General features: G+C 53.5%; 7 protein-coding genes across 7 annotated transcripts; 3 read left to right on the top strand and 4 right to left on the bottom strand.

Annotated features, from left to right (window-relative positions):
• Positions 1 to 382: 382 nt before the first annotated feature.
• Positions 383 to 1,231, top strand: SEPMUDRAFT_11369 (phosphotransferase KptA/Tpt1; the record flags this gene model as incomplete). The annotated part of the gene is made up of 2 exons (XM_016901047.1): positions 383 to 881; positions 975 to 1,231. Coding segments are annotated over 2 exons (756 nt in total), but the record flags the coding sequence as incomplete, so codon positions are not given.
• SEPMUDRAFT_146469 (AP-1 complex subunit gamma-1) lies at positions 406 to 4,383 on the bottom strand. Its single transcript, XM_016903670.1, has 5 exons — positions 4,220 to 4,383; positions 4,040 to 4,163; positions 3,730 to 3,918; positions 1,585 to 3,673; positions 406 to 1,532 (listed from the first exon to the last, which is right to left on the bottom strand). The coding sequence occupies exons 1-5, from the start codon at positions 4,227 to 4,229 to the stop codon at positions 1,434 to 1,436; spliced, it is 2,511 nt and encodes an 836-aa protein (XP_016765551.1). The 5' UTR covers positions 4,230 to 4,383; the 3' UTR covers positions 406 to 1,433.
• A 203-nt stretch (positions 4,384 to 4,586) lies between these two features.
• On the bottom strand, positions 4,587 to 9,452 carry SEPMUDRAFT_146468 (uncharacterized protein). Its single transcript, XM_016903669.1, has 2 exons — positions 5,084 to 9,452; positions 4,587 to 5,021 (listed from the first exon to the last, which is right to left on the bottom strand). Exons 1-2 carry the CDS (start codon positions 9,353 to 9,355, stop codon positions 4,656 to 4,658), a joined length of 4,638 nt encoding a protein of 1,545 aa, XP_016765550.1. The 5' UTR covers positions 9,356 to 9,452; the 3' UTR covers positions 4,587 to 4,655.
• A 2,392-nt stretch (positions 9,453 to 11,844) lies between these two features.
• SEPMUDRAFT_104683 (uncharacterized protein) lies at positions 11,845 to 12,678 on the top strand (the record flags this gene model as incomplete). The annotated part of the gene is made up of 1 exon (XM_016900547.1): positions 11,845 to 12,678. The coding sequence occupies one exon, from the start codon at positions 11,845 to 11,847 to the stop codon at positions 12,676 to 12,678; it is 834 nt and encodes a 277-aa protein (XP_016765549.1).
• A 278-nt stretch (positions 12,679 to 12,956) lies between these two features.
• Positions 12,957 to 15,588, bottom strand: SEPMUDRAFT_146467 (uncharacterized protein). Its single transcript, XM_016903668.1, has one exon. The coding sequence runs from the start codon at positions 15,248 to 15,250 to the stop codon at positions 13,310 to 13,312; it is 1,941 nt and encodes a 646-aa protein (XP_016765548.1). The 5' UTR covers positions 15,251 to 15,588; the 3' UTR covers positions 12,957 to 13,309.
• Positions 15,589 to 16,299: 711 nt separating this feature from the next.
• SEPMUDRAFT_146466 (WD40 repeat-like protein) lies at positions 16,300 to 18,826 on the bottom strand. Its single transcript, XM_016903667.1, has 3 exons — positions 17,563 to 18,826; positions 16,987 to 17,508; positions 16,300 to 16,918 (listed from the first exon to the last, which is right to left on the bottom strand). Exons 1-3 carry the CDS (start codon positions 18,794 to 18,796, stop codon positions 16,878 to 16,880), a joined length of 1,797 nt encoding a protein of 598 aa, XP_016765547.1. The 5' UTR covers positions 18,797 to 18,826; the 3' UTR covers positions 16,300 to 16,877.
• A 205-nt stretch (positions 18,827 to 19,031) lies between these two features.
• SEPMUDRAFT_77681 (mitochondrial Rho GTPase) lies at positions 19,032 to 21,331 on the top strand. Its single transcript, XM_016910169.1, has 4 exons — positions 19,032 to 19,101; positions 19,222 to 19,442; positions 19,509 to 19,676; positions 19,735 to 21,331. Exons 1-4 carry the CDS (start codon positions 19,092 to 19,094, stop codon positions 21,226 to 21,228), a joined length of 1,893 nt encoding a protein of 630 aa, XP_016765546.1. The 5' UTR covers positions 19,032 to 19,091; the 3' UTR covers positions 21,229 to 21,331.
• Positions 21,332 to 22,420: the final 1,089 nt, after the last annotated feature.

Below are 22,420 nucleotides of genomic sequence, written 5' to 3'. Positions count from 1 at the left end.
GAATGCGTGGTTTGGTGCATGGATGCGAGATTGTAATCATGAATAAGCAAGCAGGCAGTACCTTATCAGGTAGACTGAGTCACTGAGGTAGTCACTCTCCAGTGCATGGGGCGTTCCTACCAATAGTGACTAGTCTAAATTTCAAGCTATGAATTTCCATTTCGGACCAACAGAATTCTTATTTACAACACCACCTACCCTCCACATCAGTCACCCACCAACACCCGGTTTTATTTCACAACACCAAACTCAAAAGTGCATCCCAGACACAAACTTCCAAAGCAAAGAAAAAACCAACATGGATGACCGCACCAGCGAAAAGAAACAAAACAATCCACGCAGCGGCAATAATAACGGCAGCAAAAGCAAAAGCAACAACAAAAGACCACCCCCACCACGACCCGTCCAAGTGTCCAAAAAAATCGCCTGGCTCCTCCGCCACGGAGCCGAAAAAGAACATCTCACCCTCGACTCAGCGGGTTTCGCCAACGTACACGACGTACTCGAGAATCGCAATCTAAAATCCCTCAAAGTCACTTTTGACGAATTGCGAGCATGTGTGCGAGAGAATGATAAACAGCGGTTTACATTGAAGTTGAGATCAAAATCTGCAGACACAAAAGATGATGATGAAGATGAAAACGAAAAGGAGTCCAAAAACCCCAGCGATTATCTCATTCGCGCCAACCAAGGCCACAGTTTGAAAAAAATTATTCAAGATCAAGAGCTTCTTCAACCCATCACAGCAACAGAAGAGAATAATATCCCTGCAGTGGCGATTCACGGCACGACGAAAAATGCTTGGAAGCTGATTGTGGCGTCGGGAGGACTGAAACCCATGGGAAGAAATCATATTCATTTTGCTCCGGGATTACCTGCGGGTTTTGACAAAGACAACAAGTCGACGGAGGCTACTACTTCTACTGCTACTACGATGATGATTGATGATGATACTGATGATGGGGAGGGGAAAGAGGGGAAAGAAAAGGAAAAGGAAAAGGAAAAGGAAATCCCAGTGATTTCGGGCATCAGAGCGTCAAGCAAAATACTGATATATTTGGATCTTGCCAAGGCAATGCAGGCCGGGATCAAATTCTGGCGGAGCGATAATGGTGTCATTCTGAGCGAAGGCGACGAAAATGGCTTGATCTCGATGCATTTCTTCCAGAGAGTCGAGGATAGGACGAAAGAGGGTGGTGGTGCGATTCTCATCCGAGATGGGAAGTTATTAAGTGGTGAAGCGATTGCAGTGAGTAATACTTGATTGACTACTACTACTTTTTGTGTGGCAACCAGCCAAAGAGGACCATCGTACCTTGGCGCCACAACGAGTCGGTATTTGGTGGGCTGTTGTCATACTCAGTCATGCGAATGTGCTGAATTCGCAGGACAGCTACCACCAGAACACTCTCCGAGCATCAGTTTCCTCAAGACTACGTGGGCTCGGACCAGTCCACTTGTTCAGTCACAGGAGCGCCTCCACCTTTGCTATAGGTGATTTTCAGACGTAGCCTCAACTTCGCCGGCGGAGCCTACATGTAGATTAGAATACTGCTCGTCTGACTGTTGCAGGAGTCAACTTACACCTTGTACGCTTGTGACACGCATTTGCTGCGTGGCTTCTTGGCCGCCTTGGAGCTCGGACGTGCTAATCGCCTGTAACTGCAGCTTCTGTGTCTTGGGCACAGCAGCCTGGAGATTGAGTGCTGTGAATGTTTCGAACCCGCTGTCGTTTCGGAACCGAGCTGATACTGTAGCAGCTTGCGCCGTGCGTTGTACACTGAAGGTCAAGTTGAGATCCATCTTGTTGTAAACCAGGTGTGCTGGTGGTGTCGCGCCTGTGCCGCCCAGAATGTCGTTGGACACGCCAGAGCTCGCAGTCGCCGAGGGTTGTGAGCTGAAGAGGTCCATGATGGAATCCATGCTGCTTTGTGGCTGTGACTGTCCATTGGACACAGCAGAGGCAGTGTGCTGAGAAGGCGAAGTAGAGTCGGCCCCACCCAGCATGTCAGCAAGAAGATTAGCATTATATTTCTGCGATCCATTCAACGTCATATCCGAATCGGAATTTGGCATCCCAGAATCTCCTCCCATGAGATCCAGAAGCATATCTTGCTCAGTGATTTGGCTAGGCTTTTTCTTGGAGGGAAGCTTGCTGTGTCGCTTCTTGGTCGCCTCGCCGAGCACGCGCTGTTCCTCACGAATCTCTGGCGCTGGCATGCGTTCCAGCACCCCACGTCGTACTTGCTCGTAGCCAAAGAGGTTGCCATACTCGACGGCTCTTTGTTGCACCTCCACGTCCAGATCGGCTTGGCGACCCAGGAGCAGCCTTCGTAATCGGTCCACCTGTGCCGGATCCTGGAGTCGCGTCGTGAGTTTGATCGCAGCTGTAATGATGTACTGCGTAACGATCTGCCCCGAGTAACTAGAGTTGAGTATGGCAGCGAAGAGATCAACAATCTCTCCCTCTCTCACCTCCTTGGCCAGTCCCTCTTCTTCTTCTTGGAAGCCACCACGAAGAAGAGCATCCCCGTATTCCCCAATCACCCAGGCCCCTGCTAAGTTGAGGCCCTCCTGGCTAATGTCCTCCCGAAGTGCCGCGTAAAGCTTATGGGCGCAGTAAGCCTGCAAATCAGGCGTGGTCGCGATGAGTCGCACAAATGATGCTAGTATCTGCTCTTTGATGTAGTTCCCGGCCAGCTTCAGTACGCGGAGCATGGTATCAACATGCCACCGTTTGTTAGGTGCAAAACGGTCTGCGGCAATGCCAATCTGCGATGTCATGATGGGTTTGAACTCGTTGTCTGCTATCTCCAAGAACGCAAGGAGCTCTCTGACGAGTACCCGTACGTTAGATTCATTGATCAGTGTAAAGCTGAGGTCTAATGCCCGTCTTCGTATGCTGATATCGGGGTCACGCAAGCAGTCGAGCACTGTGTTGCGGTGCCGCTGCACAGCGTTTGGCTCGATCGCAACGACCTTGATCAGCGTGTTCAAGGCCACATAGCGAATGTTGTTGTCTTTGTTTGATAAAAACTTGCCCAGGATGTTGACACCGAGCACCCGAAGACCAGAATCTGCTTCAATGTCCAGTATGGTCAAGACGGCTTCGTAGAGGATTGAGTTGCCAACGTTCTTGGAGGATTCGGTGTTTGTTGCGACCTGCGCCAGGATATCGTTGATCTGCTCACTCGTCTGTTGATCGCCCCGGCCAAGAACCCGGAGTAGCCTCAAAATCTTGACTTGTAGGAACGGGTCAGTGATTCCGGTGACGTCGTGCTCTGGGGCATATCCAGATTGTGACAGGGACTTGAGCACTTTGACAAGACTTCCTGTAAGCGGCCTGAACATATCCACCACTCCTTGTTCGCCGCCTTCTTCTTCATCAGCTTCGCACATGCTTACTACAAGGGTCAAGCCACTCAGTAGCACGCCGTGGTTGCGATCGTTCAGCAGGAGTTTTGCTTTGTCCAGAAAGTGCTCCTGTAAATCTGGAACCTTCCTGCATATACGCATCGCGCATAGAGCTGCCTTTCGCCTGATATAAGGATTGGATGATGACAAGATGGTCTCGACTTCGGGAAACAAATCCCGCGACATTTCAATAGAGGCGATGTTGCCCAGTGTACACAGAGCCAAGCCCACGATGTACTGATTGTTGTGATTGAGGTCACTGCACCCCGTGGTCAGTCATCTCTGCCCACAGGCCCGACCCTCTTACATACATACTTCTTCAATGAGTTCGTGACCAATGTCAGCACCTCCTGGTTCTCGTCAAGCAGCAGCATCGTGCCCAGGTAGCCAAGACGTTTGTCCGCGAAGCGCGGGGAGGCCAACAGCTTGAGGCATTCGATCTGACCAAAGTGTGTGCGCTCGCCCAGTGTGAACAGGTATAGGAGCTTGGCGACATTGTTCCGCCTGTGAGGTCCATCAGCGTGTGTCCCAGTCCACGTGTGCCATTGTTTTGCTGCAGCATGGGGCTCGTAGCGGGGGCGGAGCGGAGGGGGTGGGGAGGTTGTGGTGTGCGGTGTGCATATACCGTCTATCAGGATCGTGGCCCTCCTCCCGGAAACTGGCTCTGATGGCTGCGCTCTCTTTCTGCACCACGGCCCTCTCGTCGGCAATCGTCTTGGCCGCGCGCACGTTGCGGATGAACTGCTTGACTGCGCACGAGCGGATTAGCGAGCGCAGACGTGTGCACCGGGGTGGTTTCGCCTACGGGAGCTCATGGCACCGGGTCGCGAGGACCCCAGGCCCCGTCAACGGTTGGTCAAATGCTACTGGCAGTGCGTGGAGGCTCGTTCAGTGTGCATGTCGCGTCGTGAGGGTCGGTGTCGTGGTGCTGAACGGGGTGTGAAATTGGAATATGGGACTGGATCGACGAGTACGACAGGAAGTAGTAAGGTGCAGTCAGTAGCCGTGCCGTGGGAGGACGGGATCTACCTAACTTAGTGGGACAAAGAAGCTCGTGTATTGTCACGTGCACGCGACTCAACTAGGTATCAAGGGACACATGTACTGTACATAAGCCGGCACCTCTCGGGTATGTCCGACAATTACGAAGTGAAAGATGAGCTCTTGACGGCGTGATGAATATCGTATGATGGTGTATGTACATTCGCTGGGAAATCCATCTGCACGTCGCTATGTTACACTTACCTGCGGAAGCCAGCCTGTATATCTGCTTTCGTAAAGTCAATGACCACGTCCTTTTCTCCTTCAGCACGAGGATACGCCTCCTCGACGAGCTTCTCGAGCCGCTCCAGCACCCTCTCGTAACTCCTCTCACATTCCTTGCATACGAAAGCGACCAGTCCCCGAGACAATTGCTCGTCATCGGCTTCGCCGAAATGTTTCTCGATCCGCTTTCGCAGAGTGTCGATACCACGTCGCACCTCCTTGCTGTCATGTGTCGACAGCATCGTGCGCATTGTCTTGCGAGAATAGGACGGTCGAGCTGCCAGCGCGCCTGGGTTACCTGGATAAGTGGCAATAATAGATTCTGCAGATTCCAGCATGTCCTGCAGTGTGTCAGTTGTTGTATGCCAATGGCAGCCACATATTGCGTAACAAAAAGTCTTACCAGAAGCTTGCCAAGTGGTCGGCGGATGACGCGAGTTACGTAAGCTTCGAGGGCCTCCCTTCTCTCCATCAATGCTCTGCCCTTCCACTCGGCAAGGACACCATCTCGGCCGCCATCATCCACTTCCTCGATGTAATGATTCATGTTCTCGATGAGCAGAATATGATAGTTGAGCATTTCTTTGTCTTCGGGGTCGTCTTGGCCGGTATGTGGCGGCTTGCCGGCAGAAACCCCGGCCGTCGGACTCTCCTTTGCAATAACCTTGAGGCTGTCGAACATAGTGCGGTTCATCCTTTCGTATGCGTCATCAACCAGTTTTCTCACATCCAGCACGCATGCAGCCGGGCCATCGTAGTCGACTCCAGCCACCGAAGCGAATGTATTCTCGACAGCAGCAGAAAAGTGGGGGAAAATCTTCATGAATGCGATCACGCCCTTCCGCTTCTTGATCTTCACCTTGGTGTCCTCGATCGCCCGAATTTGGTCATCGACAAACTTGTTGAAACGAGTCTTGAGGCTTCCCGTGAGATTCTCGAGAAGCTGCGTTAGGTAGTCCTGGTTAGTATCTTGTAGATAGTAGGCGTGCCGACACAGCGTAGCCAGGACGCCAACTCCTTGTACAGGATCATCCGACACTGCCCAATCCTGCATAGCTTTCGTTTCGCCCAAGAAAAAGTCAAAGGTCTTGAGCATAGTGTTCGTCACCAGACCTGCCACTTCTCGATTGGGCTCGACAGGTTTTCTTTCAAGCAAGTTCGTGCCACGTCGAGAGGCTGGGGGACACGACTGTACGGCGTCGACGAAATCTGCCGTCTCCGTGGAACTGACATGAAACAAGTCTACGATGAAGTTCTGCTCCCGATTGACGAGTGGAGCCATCTCATCTATTGCGCCCGCAAAGGCCTGCGCCCGCATCATGGCGCCGGGTCGCTTGTGCTCAGATATGCCCTGTTTGTCGCCAGAAGCATTGCGCAATGTCTTTGCAAGAGTCTGAGATCGCTTTACGGTAAGCTTTCGTGCTGTGGATGTCAGCCCACCAGAGGCGGGATCTTCTCTCTCGAGAGAAGTGAACAGAATGTCGCCCTCATCTCCAGTGTTAGCACGTGCTGCGCGCTTCCAGTTCTGAATGTTCTCTTTGAACGTGTCTTTATATAGCAGACCAGCGCGTTGTTGGTACATTCGCAGCAATGTCATCCATGCGAGTTCGTTCAACTCCTTCGTAAAGAGCAGAATAGGGCTGTACATCCATAGCCCGTTTCGAAGCTCGCCGAACGCATCAGGGTTGAGTCGTGCCAGTCCACCACCATTAGGTATTCGCAAGATTCGTCCTTTGATGCTGTTTGCGGAGTTCGTAAACCTGGCATCGAGGAATTGCATGAGACGCTGGCAAAATTCGGTGGACTCGCGATCATACACCTTCTTCTTCTCCTGCAGAGCGACCATCTCAGACGTCTCGTTCTCTCCCATCGCACCTCGGACTCTGGAGAGTGATTGTGTATTGGACCGTAATTTGGGATCCATAGTCAGCATCGCTCGGTACAACTTGACCAAGCTGATCTCAATCTCCTCTAGGGCAGCGGCATCCGCAAGGTTGCCATACCGTAGCGGCTCCATGACACTCCGGTCGAGCGACATGGTATCAACCAGTCCTTGAAGCTCAGTCTGCAACAACTTCTGATTTGCAGACTGTACCTGTAGACCCTGTGACTGCGCCTCAATGTACGCGATGTCATCGTTCAATGAGCTCAACTCGACATGATACAATGTCAGCAGACCTTCCAGCTCGTCACACTCTGCGATTGCTTTGTCCAGCAAACCCTCGACATGCAATATGCGCTCTTCTCGAGAAGAATCAGCATCTGACAACCATGAGCCAGCCTCGATTCGACTGTGCTCGCGACGAATATCATGATCGAGAATAGCCAGCTGTTTCGGCTGCAAGATGTTGCTGCTCCAACCGAATTCAGAGAGCACCAGTTCGAAATCAAGTCCTTTGTCCGCCATCAGCGCTCGGTCGATGCCCAGCGAGGCAAGGTACCGCTCTTGCTGGGCACTGCGTCGCTTGATTTTGACCTGTGGCTGTTGGGCATGGCGCTGCTCGGTTTTCTCGTTTGTCGCGTTGTCCTCGTGATTCAGCTCCGTTGTCACGGCCTGTACTTGAGGTCCATCATCATGCAGCTCCACGGACTTTTGAACGGCCTCAAGTGGCTCATGATCAGCCGCAATTGGCGACCTGGGAGAACTGATTTCTACCCGCGGGGGCTCCTCCTGCGGCGAGCCATTGCGGAATTCATTGTCGCCTGGAGTGACCGGTTGTTCATCTTGTTTTTGGCGAAGCTGTGGTCGAGGCACAACACCAGTTATGCCATCTGGTTCTCCGTCTCGATCTGCTTTTGCCTTCAGTATCTTCTCGGCCGCGCCCCCAGGGCGTGGTTTGAATGCGCTCGCTGCGTTGGCAGCCTTCTTGAAACGATCCGCGATTGCCTTCTTCTTGAACATTGGTCCGAGGCCTGGCCTGTAGCGCTCCTCCTCCTCCTCCTCCTCTTCTTCTTCTCCTTCTCCGAGATTCCTCTCGAGTGTTTCAGGCTCGTCCAAAGCTGGCTGAGCTGAGGGTTGCTGCGAAGCATCCTCAGTATTCATGCGGTCGAGCGCGGACTTGTTCGAAAGCTGAAGTGGTCTTACTTCCGCAGTGTCTCCCGCGTCATTGGTGACTTGATGGGTCCCTGCTTCTGTGGCTACGTGATCTGCACTATTCTCTGGAACTGGTCGCGCTTGCAACGGAGCAGGTCTTAGATCAACACTGCTCGCAGAAGCTGCATGCTCGGCGTTGGGACGTCGAGTCGAGCGCTCAGGCGTTGCAGGACTGGGTGGTGCATCACTTGTGGGCGGTGGCGCAGCGGCAATAGAGTGCTCCGGTCCCCAGTAGTAAGAATTCATAGCACCCAGGGCTGCGGCATCTGCACCATTAATGCCGTTGGAATCCGCGCTGGTAGCAGTCATAGCTTGATCTACCGGTGGCTTCGCGTGTCCATTCTGCGCGGGTGCGACGGGCGTCGTGTCAAGATGTGGTAATGCGCGCGTTGGTGGTGTCCTCCCGGAGGGATCGTGAGAGTGTGGCTGGTAGTTCATATACCTATCGCGTGCAGCTTGGAACAAGTGCGCCGCCTCCCGTTTGGTACCATCCGCAGAGGGCGCTTCGATCAGATTTCTGTCTTCAGACGCTCCATCATGGGAGTGCGGAATTGAGCGTTGCGCGGGACTCCGTGGCCGCAGTGGCGTCGACTCTCCTCCCAGCCCGGGCGGAGGAAGACCTGGTGAAGAGGGAGGCTGATCACCCCTCCGAGCGCCGTGCTGTCCCATGGGTGGCTGGAGCTGTCCAGGAGCAGGAGAGGTGCCAGGTCGGAATTCTGGTCGTCCGTCTCGGCTGGGTTGACGCATCTGCTCAGTGCTGGCAAAAGGCCGTGGTCCGCTGGGAGGATGCATTCCGGGCCCAAAGCGTGCGGGAGAGTCTGAGGGCCGTCGAGAATTTGGACCACTGCCTGGTCTCCCTGCATCACTAACACTCGGGGGAGGACCTGGACTGCCTCTGTATCGACTCCCGTCCCGGCTCTGATCTCGTTGTACAAAGGGCGGATGTGGTGGCGGCAAATGTCCATCACCGGGTGGACGAGCAGCAGTCCGCGACGTAGGTGGTGGCTGCTGAGCAGGCATCGGGGCTGCGGCGGGAAAGGCACCCAGTATTTGAGCTCTCTCCTTGTCATCGAAGCCTCGCAGCTCGGGAGTCTGGCCCTTTGTGTATTTGCGATAGATTTTGACTGCGCTCGCTATGAAGAAATCCTTCTCCTTGCTCGTGCCCGCTTGCCAGTAGTACGGCTTGGAGATGGTGACGATGAAGCCCTCGCTGCCGGCCCAGGCGCGGTGGCTGGCCTCTCGCTCGCTCTGGGGCGGATGCGGCGGATTCGCAAACGACTCGATGCACGAGAGCTCCTCCATGTTCCATGTCTTGCCAATGCTGAAGCTGCCATTGTTGTTCTCTCGCGCCTTGTGCATGCGCACGCGGCCCGTCGACCGCACGGCGATGATGATCAGACGGGGCTTCTTGTGCTCTGGGGGGCTATCAGGCGGCGGTGGTGCGGAGGGATGGGAGCCATCTTCCTGGATCCGGATGTGCGTGATGTAGCTTTCGGCCAGCTGCCCATTCGCGTCGAGCTTCGAGAAGCAACTCTCAATGATGCGGCGCTTCTCGTCCTCGAATCGCTCGGCGCGACTCATCGTTCGCAGACGGTGGAGATGCACGCCCTCCAGCCAGGAGAGGCGTGTGTGTCTGTTCTCAAAGCTTTGGCGTGAGTGCCGTCAAGCATGTCAATTCATCGTTGGGCGGGAAGAGTGTGTAGTGATGTTACCTGATGTGTGCTAGGTATACAGTCGATCGGTCGTGGACCGACGCTATTAGGGTAGTTTTAAGTTCTTAGGCAATTATTAGGTACCTGTTAGGTAGACTTGGAATAGAACTGAGGTAGGCAACGCGAACAAGCGACAAGGAGGAATTTAAGACCGACGAGCCGACGGACCCTCCTGTACCCTACATAACGCTCCTCCAGCGCGACACTGATACATGTACTGGAGCAACTTAGCAAGTGAATGATACCATGATTATCGTACATGAGGCACCGTCTACACAAACGCTGGGTGTGCTGACGTGCGCGCAGTCCTCCAACAGTACAGGTAGTACGCACCACCTCATCATGCCTACCGATTGCCATGCTGCACCAGACCCAGGCGGATAACCGCTCCAGCGCGACCACCAAAGCATTTGATTCGTTCTTCCAAGTTTACCAATTGCTGAATGGCTCGCTCCCCGTTATTGATTATGATTGTCCATGGCTATCTTCCTCCGCTACGCTCTCCTGTTGTCTCCAATGAGTGCGAAGCCCCCTATCATCAGATAACATCTGTGATATGACCACGCTACACTGCTGTACCTATTATCCTTCCACTGGGTCTTTTAATCCCACAAGGCCCGTTCGCCTTGGTCGACACCAATGTTCGGCAAGGCTCGGGCCCTGGTGATCGAGTATTGGCACCATGCGGGTAGATCATACCGTTGCCGGAAGCGATGTGAGATTGGCAGTACGTCTGGCCATCGTCGCGAGAAGGTGGACCGCCCGATGAGGTATTCTAAGGGGACGACAAGCCGCCAGTAGTGAAGACAGCGCCAGACGATGGTGGTCTGAGGTTCACTGCAGGTGCAAGCGGAGTAGTAGGTACATGTAGTATGCGGACGAGACAACAGTACGGTCAGTACCGCTGGCTTGCGCTTCTTCCGCCCTGTAGTAGCAGGTGAGACAATGTTCCCCTGTGGTTCCTCACCTGCTCCAAATTTCCCGTGAAACTCCACGTTGCCAATGCTATCGTTGGCCGCGGGCCCGCTGCCTCATCAGATATCTCTGAGTTAGAGTCGAGGGCGACCTTTTGGCAGGATGGTAAGCAAACCCTGTGGGCCTGTGCAGCCCTGCTTTTCGGCCGGCATTTCGTATAGTGCACCAGGTTGACCGTTGCCGGCCGTAAGGCCAGGCAACCAATAACGCCGCCCCAGTGCTAGTTGCGACTGGAGCCATAATACAGCGGCGGCCTCGTAGTGGTCGCATAGCACGAGATTTGCGAGGAAGCGAGTGATGTAGAATCATCCGACGATATACAAGTCCATAGCATCAGTACTTATGTTCTGGCATCACAACATGAATGTCAACAACGTACTGGACTATGTACTGGTACAGGATGTAGGGTACCTCCTACAGTGGAGGTAGGGGAAATGTCAATTGCGCAAGCGTTCCACGGCGCCAATGACGTCGGTGAATTCTAATGTATGTACATGTACACTGCATCCTCAAGGCTCATGATGGAAGTGATAAACCCTGCGGCACACGAGGCACGTTTCTTTCACGGGTTGTTGTTGGTGGTGGTGGTGGTAGTGGTGAATGTCAGGTAGGTATCAATGCAAGGCGAACAATCGACACGCTACAAATGCATGTCACACGACGGGAGGCAGTGTGCAGTGCAGGGCGAGGGCGAGGGCGAGGCTGAGCTTGAGACGGAGACGGAGAGGGATCATCATCATCATCAATTATCAGAGGATGCCTGTCGGCCTTGGAGCTTGGTGGACTAATCATCCTTCGAGTAAGGTAAGGTATGTACTGTACCAAGTGTTCTAGTGCCCGGCAGAAGGAGCGAGAACAAGCGGGCTGCAGGCGGGCGGCCTCCCAGAGAGAGGTCTGAGGTGTGCGAGGTGCGTGTACTTCCCGTCTCCAAGGACACCCCGACCACACACCATCATGACCCCCTTCTCCTGATGCCGCCGGTGTCCAACTTTTGCTAAATAAGCGAGGGCGGGCTGACTACGACCTTCCGGCCAGTGGGTCATCATCCATCGAGGCGTTGACCAGTACAGCGTGTGCGTGAGTGTGAGAGACAGAGAGAGCTATATACTTTGGCGTATTTCCCAGTTGCCTTTTTCACCTATTCCCTCGCCGCACTCTACCTACCCTCACTCTACTCACAGCGAGTAGGTAGTCACTTAGGTACCTACTCTAGCCTATCAACTATCACAACTCCAGCAGCAACTGCCTTTCATCGTACATCCACTCGTGCAGCCAACCAACCAGCAGCAGAGACAAACAACTACACCACCACCAACCTGGGACGCTCCCCTACTACTGGCCGATCACAACTAGGCACTGCCTCTGGGCCCATCCTTCTTAGTCATGTCCTCCCGTCGCCCATACAACAACAATCGCCGCCCAGTCGTCGTCGACAACAACACCGAACCCAACACTAGCTCGCCATCAAGCCCCACCGGCAGCAGTGCAGGCCCCAAAACCGTCCGATTCGCGCCAACGTGCGAGAATGAAAGTTCTCGCCCCCTTACCTCCCTCGAAGCCTGGAGCCTCTACAACTTCGAAATCCACCTGCGACAATGCATGCCCTGCACGCGCATGATGCGATTCTGCGAAATCGGCTTCGGACTCTTCCAGGACGTGGCCTGTCACGTCTTTTTCCACGACGGGGAAATCTGGTCTATGAAAAAAGACCGGACACACAACAAATTTGTCCGCGTTGAAGTTCCTCGGGGGTATACATATCTTCGAAGATTTCTCTTGCTTCGCTCGATGACGCCGCCGACGATACCGCCGGCGGTGGTGATGGATCGAGAACGTGAACGAGAGCTACTGATGCGGCGATCAACAACACCCCAACTTCCCTCTGCGCACCACCCACCGAGTCCTCCTACTGGGAGGAGACGTGCTGTATCATCATCATCTGACAAGGACATGTACTTCGAACCCCATGATGATTATTATTACTCAACATATCGCTTTCCAACGCCAACATCAACACCAACACCAAGATATCCTCGCTACGCAACTCCTACTCCTACAACTCCCCCCTTTGCTCCTCCTGTGCAGGATGATCATGGCTATAGTAATAATCATCATGACTTTCCTGCTGCTGCTGCTGTTGGGAAGAGGCGGCCCGTGTCGATGCCGTACCCATCGAGAGAACGGCAGCGATGCGGCGGCCCGTTGTATTATTATTGATACAACGAAATTCATCGAGGACAACATAAGACAATGGAAGACGTTGCGTGAATGTCTTGGCGCTAATACCTACCACACCTACCTACTAGGTAAGGTAGGTACACATTGGCAGCCACATTACCTAAGTACCTACCTACCTGTACCTACTACCTAACTAGTACCTTAGGTAGTAGTCGAAGCATGCGAGTTGTGTTAGCAAGGCGGTCGAGTAGGTTTGTTCGTTTGGACGTATGAATACCCCCCTATTGACGGCAGAACGAAAAGAAAGGCGTTGCGACGTCAAGTCTTTGGTTTCTCTCGTATCACGATCGGGTCGTACTCGTGACCATCTATTTTCTAAATCTGTAAAAACGGATGTGCGCCAAATTCAAATCATCATGCTTCAAATCCTGTCCCGTTGCGCATGATCGACCATACCATTCGTGCCCTCCAATCACGCGCGCCTTCCATGTCGCTTTCCAAAAGAAATAGAAATGTTTCCAGTGCGCCGGGCAGAGTTGCGAGTGGGAAAAATAGTAAATCCAAGAGCGCCATGGGTCCCAACTCGTTCATCGTACATGTGTATAGGTATCATCGCACTTTCAAGCGAGTGCGATGGGCCTTTCTCGCTCCTTTCCTCTCCTAGCTCACACTAGTGACGTTGTGGTGTCACTGCTCCGTTCATTGTGCCCAAGTTCAAGGCCGCAAAGGGTGTGGTCAAAGTATGATTGGAGCCTTGTGTACTGGGTGTACTCGTTCCACTTCGCATGTGTAATGCTATCGGTCTCTGGATGGGGCTCGGCGGTCGACTGGTCGCTTCGAGGTACGATGGAGGTCCCTCCGTAAAAGGCGTCACGGCCCCAGGCGTCCTCAGCGCAGCACCATATGACGGAACACGTGACAAGTCGTTGAGATTGTAATCTTGGGCGTGGATGTCAGTCCCCGATGTGTGCTCCTCGCTGGATGTACGTGCCGACATGGGCGCACTCGAGTGAGCGGAAGTATCCCCGTGTGGAAAGTACGATCCGTTCCGTACTGGTGGTGTCGATCGGTGAGCACGCTCCGGAGAGTGATCTCTCGACCTGGCAACACCAGGCGCGGGTGAATTCCCACCGGAAGGACTGTGATGGCGAGAACTGCCTTGCGCAGCGTAACCGTTCGTATGGCCATCTTCCTGCAGGTCTGCTAGCCGAGAGTGGAGCAGGTGAGGCATTGCGCTGCCATGTAATGACGCCAAATCACCGTCTGCCAGACCATTGAGAGAGAGTATGTTTTCGTGTGACCCTCTCCGACTTTGGGCGGAGAACCCGTTTGGCGTCCCTGGGCCACTTCCGGCTCTACTCATGAATCCACTGGAATCGATATCGCTGTACATCTGGTCCAGTTGATGTCTCCCGTATTCCGGTGGAGCCACGACCGCGGTTTCTGAAGAGTTGAGTTCGGCGTCCGAAACGCCAGTGGTATTGACTGTGACCTCGTTGCTCTCGTCCACCGGCAAATTGGGCGAAATGAACAGTTTTACTGGTAAACGGCACACCAGCTGCGAAACATGACCTTCTGGGTTATGTATGTTGACCATCAGCTTGAAACGGTGTGTGATGTTGATGCTGTGGGAGTCCACGTCCTGCCTACAGATATTCAATGACTTGGGCAGAGGCAGGGTGGCCTTGAATTTGTACATCTCATCAGCCAGAGTAGGATTTTCGAGCGTCTCATCATCATACACGATCCTGGAGTCCTCGGGGAACTCCATGTCTGCCTTGGCCACTTCCGTTTCTTCTGTCTTTGATCGGTCACCACGAATATCGGGCACCTCCGTGGCCTGGATGCGTTTGACGACCGTCTCCATCAATCGTAGCTCAATCTTGCCCAATCTCAAGCCTTTCTTGATCGGAGAGAGCTCGACATCAGCAGTGATGGAAGTGCCGAACACGATGGCGTCAGTCGGGATGGAGATACTGTATGAGATCTTGTTCGCCCATATGTCTGCATTGACCCGCGACCGAGTCATCTCCATGGAGTCCTGACCAAGCGTCCGCACGATGCGAATGTGCTCTTGTGTCGTGATGTCCTTGGCGTTCCATCCTGGCCGCGACACGCTGGCATGTACATGGTAGGCGATATAGGTTTCGCGCAGGCCCTCAACGCTCTCCGGCATCGTTGGCGACAGCTCGAACTCGAACGGCCAGTCGATGGTGCCCGCCTTGACCTTGTGCGCGCTTTCGATGCCCAGCTTCTGCTCCTGAATCCAAAACACGCGCTTGTCGACGACCTCGCCGGCTGAAATGCCACCCATGTACCACCAGCTGATCTTCCGCTTGCCTTCCAGGCGCACCTTGGGCTTCAAAATGCTCATAGGCTCGGGAGAATGAAGGCGCACGAAGCCCTGCAGCTTGACCGTCTGGGCCTCGTGCTCGTTACCATGGAAGACCACAAATCGCACGTCTGGCAAGATCTCCAGCCATGGCTTGGAGTGATGTCGCGTCAAGCTAGTGCTGCTGGCGCTATGTATGCGTGATGAGTTCATGCTAGGCGTGCGAATGCTGGCAATGCCTTGCCAGTTCAATACTGGATGTGTCGGAGTTCCCGCCATGCCGCAGGCGGTCCAAGTGGGAGCCCGCGAACAATGTAGTATTACAGGGTGCCTTCAGCTTCAGCTTGGCCCCGACTTGCACCCTCACATGAACACTGGCTGTGACTCGGCCTTCCTACTCTTGCAACGCAAAACCGACCCCACCGGTCAGAACGACAGCGAGACGTGTGTGGGATGGCGGCGAGGGCGCAGATCGGCGACAATCAGGTGAAGGAATAATAAGATATCAAGATATCGGCGTGGCGGCGGTGGGAGAGGTGGTGGTGAGTATGCGGCGGGAAGTCGCAAATCGGACCATCAACGCTAGAAGTTCGTAAGGTATACTCTGTAGCAGGGAGCGAGGGGGGCAAGGCCGGTAGTCGTCAGGTCAGCACCTACAACTCACGTAGCTGACTGCTTACCTGGCCGACCCAAGGGTGTGCGTGTACATGTATGTGTGTGCAGGTGCAAAAGACAAAAGACAGGGGAGAGCGCTGGGCAGTACGTAGGTCGGTAAGGTAGGTAGTAGAACTACTACATGTAGTCCGCTAGCGACCTCCTAGCTAGAGGTAGTGTCGCTGGCTGCGATAGAACCATGGTCGGAAGCGGAATGCGCCAGTGGGTCGTGTCGTCAGGTAGACCTCTAGTGGTCAGTGTGTGTACGTAGTAGTAAGGTATGTCTAGCAAGGAAAGGTCAACGAGCAGTCTCGACCGCAGTACCACCGCGTGCCACTACGACTGTGTGCCACACGACACAACCAACAAGCACCTCATGCCAGACATCATGCGATATCTACCGTAGCATCTGCAGACTGCGGCCACACTCCGACGGCGCCAGGGACAGCCACTACCTCTGCCCACCCATGCTCCATGGTGATGGAGAGGGTGAACACGCACCTCTTTGTGCCTGATCCTATCAGATACATTGCTGTTAGGTACCTGATATATGCTGCTCATCGCCATCCATCCCCAGCCCAGCATCCCGCGCATTCAACAGCGGGACAAGCAGAGAGAGATAGCTGGAAAGGGAGAGACAAAAAAAGAAGGCCGAAGACTGATATCATGATGAAAAAAACACCAATGACGCCACGAGGACTACATTAGTTCTACATACAGGCGATGGCCAGGCATTGTGCTGATGATGATCCGACGGGAGATCCGTGCTTGGGATGATGCTGCACAGTGCACAGTCGTTGCGCAGACACCGAAAAGTCGCCGCGCTCAACGATTTCGAACATACAGTACTTCGGGAATTTGTGTCCACAACCTGGTCTCACTGGAAAGGTTGATTATATTATAGTCTGTCTGTGGTGCCAGAATGATGGAATCATGAATACGAATGCACGTATTGACATTGACATCACAGGACGCATCTACAGCATCCATTCAACTCAACGTCCCTCGTCTCGTGCACTCGGTCGGTCGTGCATGAGACAGGGCCGCCGCCGCGAGCGCCGAGAGCTGTCTGCTCTCTTAGTTCTAGCTCAAGCTCTCTGATTCAAGTGATCGCCACGGATTGCCTTCTGGAACTTCTGGTGCAGGTGTGGACCCTAGGTACATGTAGGTGTGCGATCGGCGCCGAACCTGGGTCACGCGATCAAGCTACTGACTGATGATGCTGTGTTTCAATTATGGTGGTGTATACACATCAACTCCCATCTGTCGGCCGCATCCACTCTCTGATATGTCCTGTGTGGGGCCACATTAGCGATCCTATCACTGGATCAAGCTGTGGAAGCCATGTCAATGACACTTACCATCTTTGCAGGACGTGATAATGCTGTCCGCTTCGAAGCCCAGCCAGCACAGAGGGTGCTCGTCGATGCTTTTCGACATGACAGGCGGTAACACAGCAGTGCTCACCTTGGGCTCAACCGGGTGGATGACCTCGCCGTCCTTGATGCTGTCCGCGGTGGGCACCTGGGTCAGGTTGGAACTGCTTCGAAATCTGCCAACCGTCGTCGTACTTGGCTTCCGTTCACCAACTGGCACATGGCTCGAGATGCTACCGCGTTGTCTAAACGCCTTCGGTCGGCCCAACATACCCACTGAAAAGTCCCAGAGTAATAACCTGCAATCCTCACCTACACTACCAAAGCGGTAATTTCGTTCGTCGCACCGCCATGGATCGAACTTGACATCAGTGACCCAGGAGTGATGACCCACGCATCTCGCAACCAGCGCACGTTCCGCTACAGACCATATGCTCACGAGATCGTCTTGCCCGCCCGTCAAGACATACCTACTGTCCGGAGACCATGTCACACAGAGAAGGCCCCCTATTATTGGTGATTAGCTGCATGGTGTGAAGCGCAAACCAGGCGTCGACTCACCATAGTAGGCCCGATGAACGTCAAGGACCTTCTCCTCATTAAAGTCAAGAATGGTCAAGCACCCATCGTCACTCACAACGGCTAACAGCTGTCCATCGGGAGAAAAAGAAATGTCATGAATCTTCATATTCGACACCTTCCAGGCGGCCACAGGATTGGTTCTTTGATTGCGAGATTGCACAGATTTCAAGACACGAAAGGCCAGTCGCTCTTGCCCTTCTGCAGTGTCCACTACGGGACTCTCCTCGGGCACAAATTCGGCGTCTTCTTTCTCTTTATCGTAGACCACGAGCGTGCCGTCTGAGTGCGCTGCAACAAATAGATTATCCTTGTGGGGCATCCAGCGAATCGAGGCCACAGGAGCAGCATTGATCATCCCGTTTTTATTCAGTCTCGCATATTTCTGTGACATGGGCTCGTACCATATGATGTCGCTGGTATTAAAGCCCAACACCGTGTCTAAATGATGAGCAGACCTCGACACTGCATTGACATCATGACAAAGCGCATGCGCCTTTGTGAACAGCACCTTGGTCATGTTCTCAGTCTTGTTCGCCGACGATAGGTCTAACCACACGAAGGCGCGATTGATATTCGCAAAAGCAAACATGCCGTCGGGCGACCGGTCGTTGAGCCGCTTTTGTAGCGATTCATGCGGTATGACACGCGACACATAGGACGAGTTGGATTTTATGATATTGTTTTTGGGCTTGGCTTTCTGGTCTTTCTTCACCTTGGTATTGACAGGCACAGCCAACGCTGGGTTACCATCTCCAAACGTGGCCATCTGGGCGGCGTGGTAGTACGTGGGCGAGCCGAAGCCGTTCGTCGTTGACCCTGCATCACTTTTGGGACTGTGCAACTCTTCCTGAATGCTGGGCGGCATGGGCGAGCGAAGGCTCGCGCTGTGGACAGAAGCAGCGCGAAACAACGCCTGCGCCGGCGGGGGGTTCCGAGGCTCAAGCACAGCAATAGACAGCTTCACCCCACTGACCGGCGGGCCCGTCGCGGTCGCCAGCGGATTGTTGTTCGGCTGCGGCGCGTCGCTGGGGTGAGGAGGCGGCGTGGCCAGATGGAGGTCGTCTTTGAGCACATAGATGCCCTCGCCGAGCACGAGCTGGTACTCGGGTCCCGACGGCTTCTCGAGCGTATTGTTCGTCTCCAGCAGAGGTCCACCGCCCGGCATGCCATTGTAGGCTACATTGTATCGTGGCGGCGGGGGGAGGACGAACATGGCGGATTCTACACGGGGTGGTGATGTCTGCTATATGTACTGTGCAGTGTATAGGTACTGGTAGGTAGGAGGGAGAGATTCTATAGGTGGATCTGTAGCTCGACGCGGCCTGAGCCGGACTCTAGCGTGTGGAGCTATACCTAGTCCAAGTACATGTAGGAGGTAGTCTCTCGGGCCGGGATGCTCCTCCGCAATCTACCTACATACAGTACCAGGATACTATTATTCATTTGATAGAGAGAGAGGGAGGGAGAGAGAGCAACCAAGTACAGTGGGCGGTACTGCAGAATGGACCATGGCCACAGGTATGCCGACTTGCTGCCCCGTCCCCGTCCCCGTCTCCTGACTCTCCTGACTCTCCTGACTCTCCTGGCGACGACGGAAATAATTTCCATCTGATGTTGTGCTAACGCTCTGCGCACCAGTCTGGATCTGCATCGTCGGCGACAAAGCAACGGGGAAGAGCTCGTTGCTCACGTCGTTTGTCAAAGATGCCTTCATCACAACCAGAATACAAGCCGTATTGCCGCCGATAACTTTGCCTCCGACTCTGGGAACGCCCGATAACGTATCCACTACCATTGTCGACACCTCCTCCTTGCCCCAGGATCGCGATGAACTTAAAAAGGCCTTGCGCAAATGCAATGTTCGTCCAGCCAGTACAGCACCTCCACTTCGGCAGTACCACTAACACAGGCGGCATTGTTTTTAGGTCATTCTTCTCGTGTATAGCGACCATTATAGCTATGAGCGCGTGGCGCTGTTCTGGATGCCGTATTTTCGATCTCTTGGGGTCAATGTGCCGGTAGTGCTGTGTTCAAATAAAAGTGATTTGAATCCTGGCGTTAGCACTGCAATCGAGGATGAGATGCTACCCGTGGTAAGCCCCTCATGGTAGTCCATATCCGGGCGAAGGTAAACTAACATCTGTGATCAAGATGACAGAATTCAAGGAGATTGATGCGTGCATCAGGACCAGTGCGCGAGAGCACCACAATATCAACGAAGTGTTCTTCCTCTGTCAGAAAGCCGTGACACATCCGATCGCGCCCATTTACGATTCCAAGGAGAACGCTCTGAAACCAGCTGCAATTGACGCACTCAAACGAGTATTCTATCTGTGCGACAAAGACCAGGACGGCTTTCTCAACGACAAGGAGATTCAGGACTTTCAGCGCAAATGCTTCGACAAGTCTCTATCGAACGAAGACCTCGCGAACATCAAACGATCAATACAGCGATCGAAAAACGAGGCCAGTCATGACCAACAAGAGAACAACGCCGGTCGAGGCATCGATGTCAGTGGCTTCATCCACCTCAATAAGATGTTCGCCCAAAAAGGACGACACGAAACGGTCTGGATCATTCTTCGCAAGTTCCAATATTCCGACAGTCTTTCTCTTTCCGACACTTTTCTCCATCCCAAGTTCGATGTCCCCGCTCATGCCTCCGCTGAGCTGTCACCTTTGGGCTATCGCTTCTTTGTCGACCTCTTCCTATTACATGACAAGGACAATGATGGCGGTCTCAGCAATGCTGAACTGGCCGCACTTTTCGCGCCCACACCCGGTATTCCAGCCCTCTGGGTCGACTCGGGTTTTCCTTGCAGCACTGTCAGGAACGAGGCGGGATACGTGACCCTCCAGGGCTGGCTGGCACAATGGAGCATGACCACGTTCGAGGACCCCAGGATCACGCTCGAGTATCTTGCATATCTGGGGTTCGAGATTGATGGGAAAGGCACAATCACGGCCTTGAAAGTGACCAAGCCGCGCAAGCGGCGCCAGAGACCTGGCAGGGTGGAGAGAAACGTCTTCTTGTGCTATATCATCGGAGCGGCGCAAAGTGGCAAGTCGGCCTTGCTGAATGCCTTTCTCGCCAGACCGTTCAATGCCACCTATCATCCTACCATCAAACCACAAACAGCCGTCAACAGTGTGGAGCTCCAAGGCGGCAAACAGTGTTATCTCATCCTCGAGGAGCTCGGAGAACTCGAGCCCGCCATCCTCGACAACCAAGCCAAGCTCGACGCATGCGACTTGCTCTGCTACACATACGACAGCAGTGACCCCAACAGCTTCGCGCACATTACCCATCTCCGCAAGCGCTATCCCGCTCTACTCTCTTCGATCCCATCAGTGTACGTCGCCTTGAAAGCCGACCAAGACCGCGCCGTGCAACGAACGGAAATCCAACCCGACGTCTTCTGCGAGCAGCTGAAGATGGCGAAGCCGCTGCATGTGTCTGCGAAATGGACTTCCATCAGCGACTTCTTCGTCCATCTGGCCGAGTGTGCGACGTATCCCTCGCAGGCGCTCCCGAAGAGCGAAGACGATTCCGTCGACCGCACCACTCTGTATGTGGGACTGGCGGCTACAATTGGAGTGGCAACTGCCTTTGCCTGGGTATGGAAACGCAATGTGGAATCTTGACACACACACCGCCCCGTTGTTGGAGGAGAAATAATGACAAGAAAAAAAAAGGCAAGATAAATATCGACTTTACGTAACTCGATAGTGCGGCTGTACTCTTGACAAAATGTACATTTCCACTCTACTTCATTCGTGAAAATGTTGATCCAAAGCCGGCAAAACAGACCAAGAAATCGAAAAAGAAACGAGAAAATAAAATGGAAAAGAAGAAGAAGAAAATAAAATATCAAACCGGACTGTCTTGCATACGAAATATACCTACCTTACCTTAGGTACCTCTGATTGTTCATAAACTTGAAATTGTCTCAACCGAGGAGTGTTCAATATCCTTCTTCTTCTTCTTCTTCTTCTTCTTCTTCTTCTTCTTCTTCTTCTTCTTCTTCTCGAAATTGATCCCCAAAAGAGACAAGTCGACATGCCCGATCGTCTTGAATCCGATCCGATCCGACCTGGAGATTATCACATCGAATCGAGAGAAGAAGGCATTTCGCTCATCAGCAACTTCCCCGGGACATATTCGTAAGACGTTGGCTATCAGACCTACATGTACCTAGAGACGAGACTGCAACGCCAGAGAAGGCGGGTGCTGCAACTAGACCTTACCTTACTGTACCTTACTGATACCCGATGTTGCTCGTGGTCCTACAGAACAATAACACGTTACGGAAGTGCTTTTCCGCAGTTAGCTAGCCAGACAGCTCAGTAGCCAGTCAGATAGCCAGCCAGCGGCAACAAGAACAAGACCAAGAACAATGACAACGCAGTCATCGTCGTCGTCATCGTCTTCTTCTGCCATGCGTTCATTCACGGCCACGTGTTGAGTGCAAGAACGTGGTGCCCGGCAGAAGAGAAGAGAGTCTTCGCACTCAACCTCACTAGCAGCGCGCTCGCTTTCTTTTTGTCGTAGGTAGGTGTCACTCTCCCCAAGGCCTCCTCAATACGATTAGGGATGATATTTGGCTCTGCTTCTCTTCAATCAAGACGACGATGGGAGTGAGGTAGGCAGGCAGGCAAGTCGCTGCGGTAGAGGGACTCTCGGAGAGGAGGGGAGGGGAGGGGAGTGGTAGGTAAGGTAGGTAGGTAGGCGGCGTGCATACATGCGTTCGAAACGTGGCGTCGTCGGCGTAGACTGTAGGAGGTAGGTAGTGCTTGGGGATTCTCTCTCTCTCTCTCTCGGATAGAAAGTACGAGG

Source organism: Sphaerulina musiva (assembly GCF_000320565.1).
Source record: "Sphaerulina musiva SO2202 unplaced genomic scaffold SEPMUscaffold_1, whole genome shotgun sequence".
Lineage (NCBI taxonomy): Eukaryota > Fungi > Ascomycota > Dothideomycetes > Mycosphaerellales > Mycosphaerellaceae > Sphaerulina > Sphaerulina musiva.
Note: the sequence above shows the minus strand (reverse complement) of the source record. Positions and strands in the feature narration are given on the sequence as shown.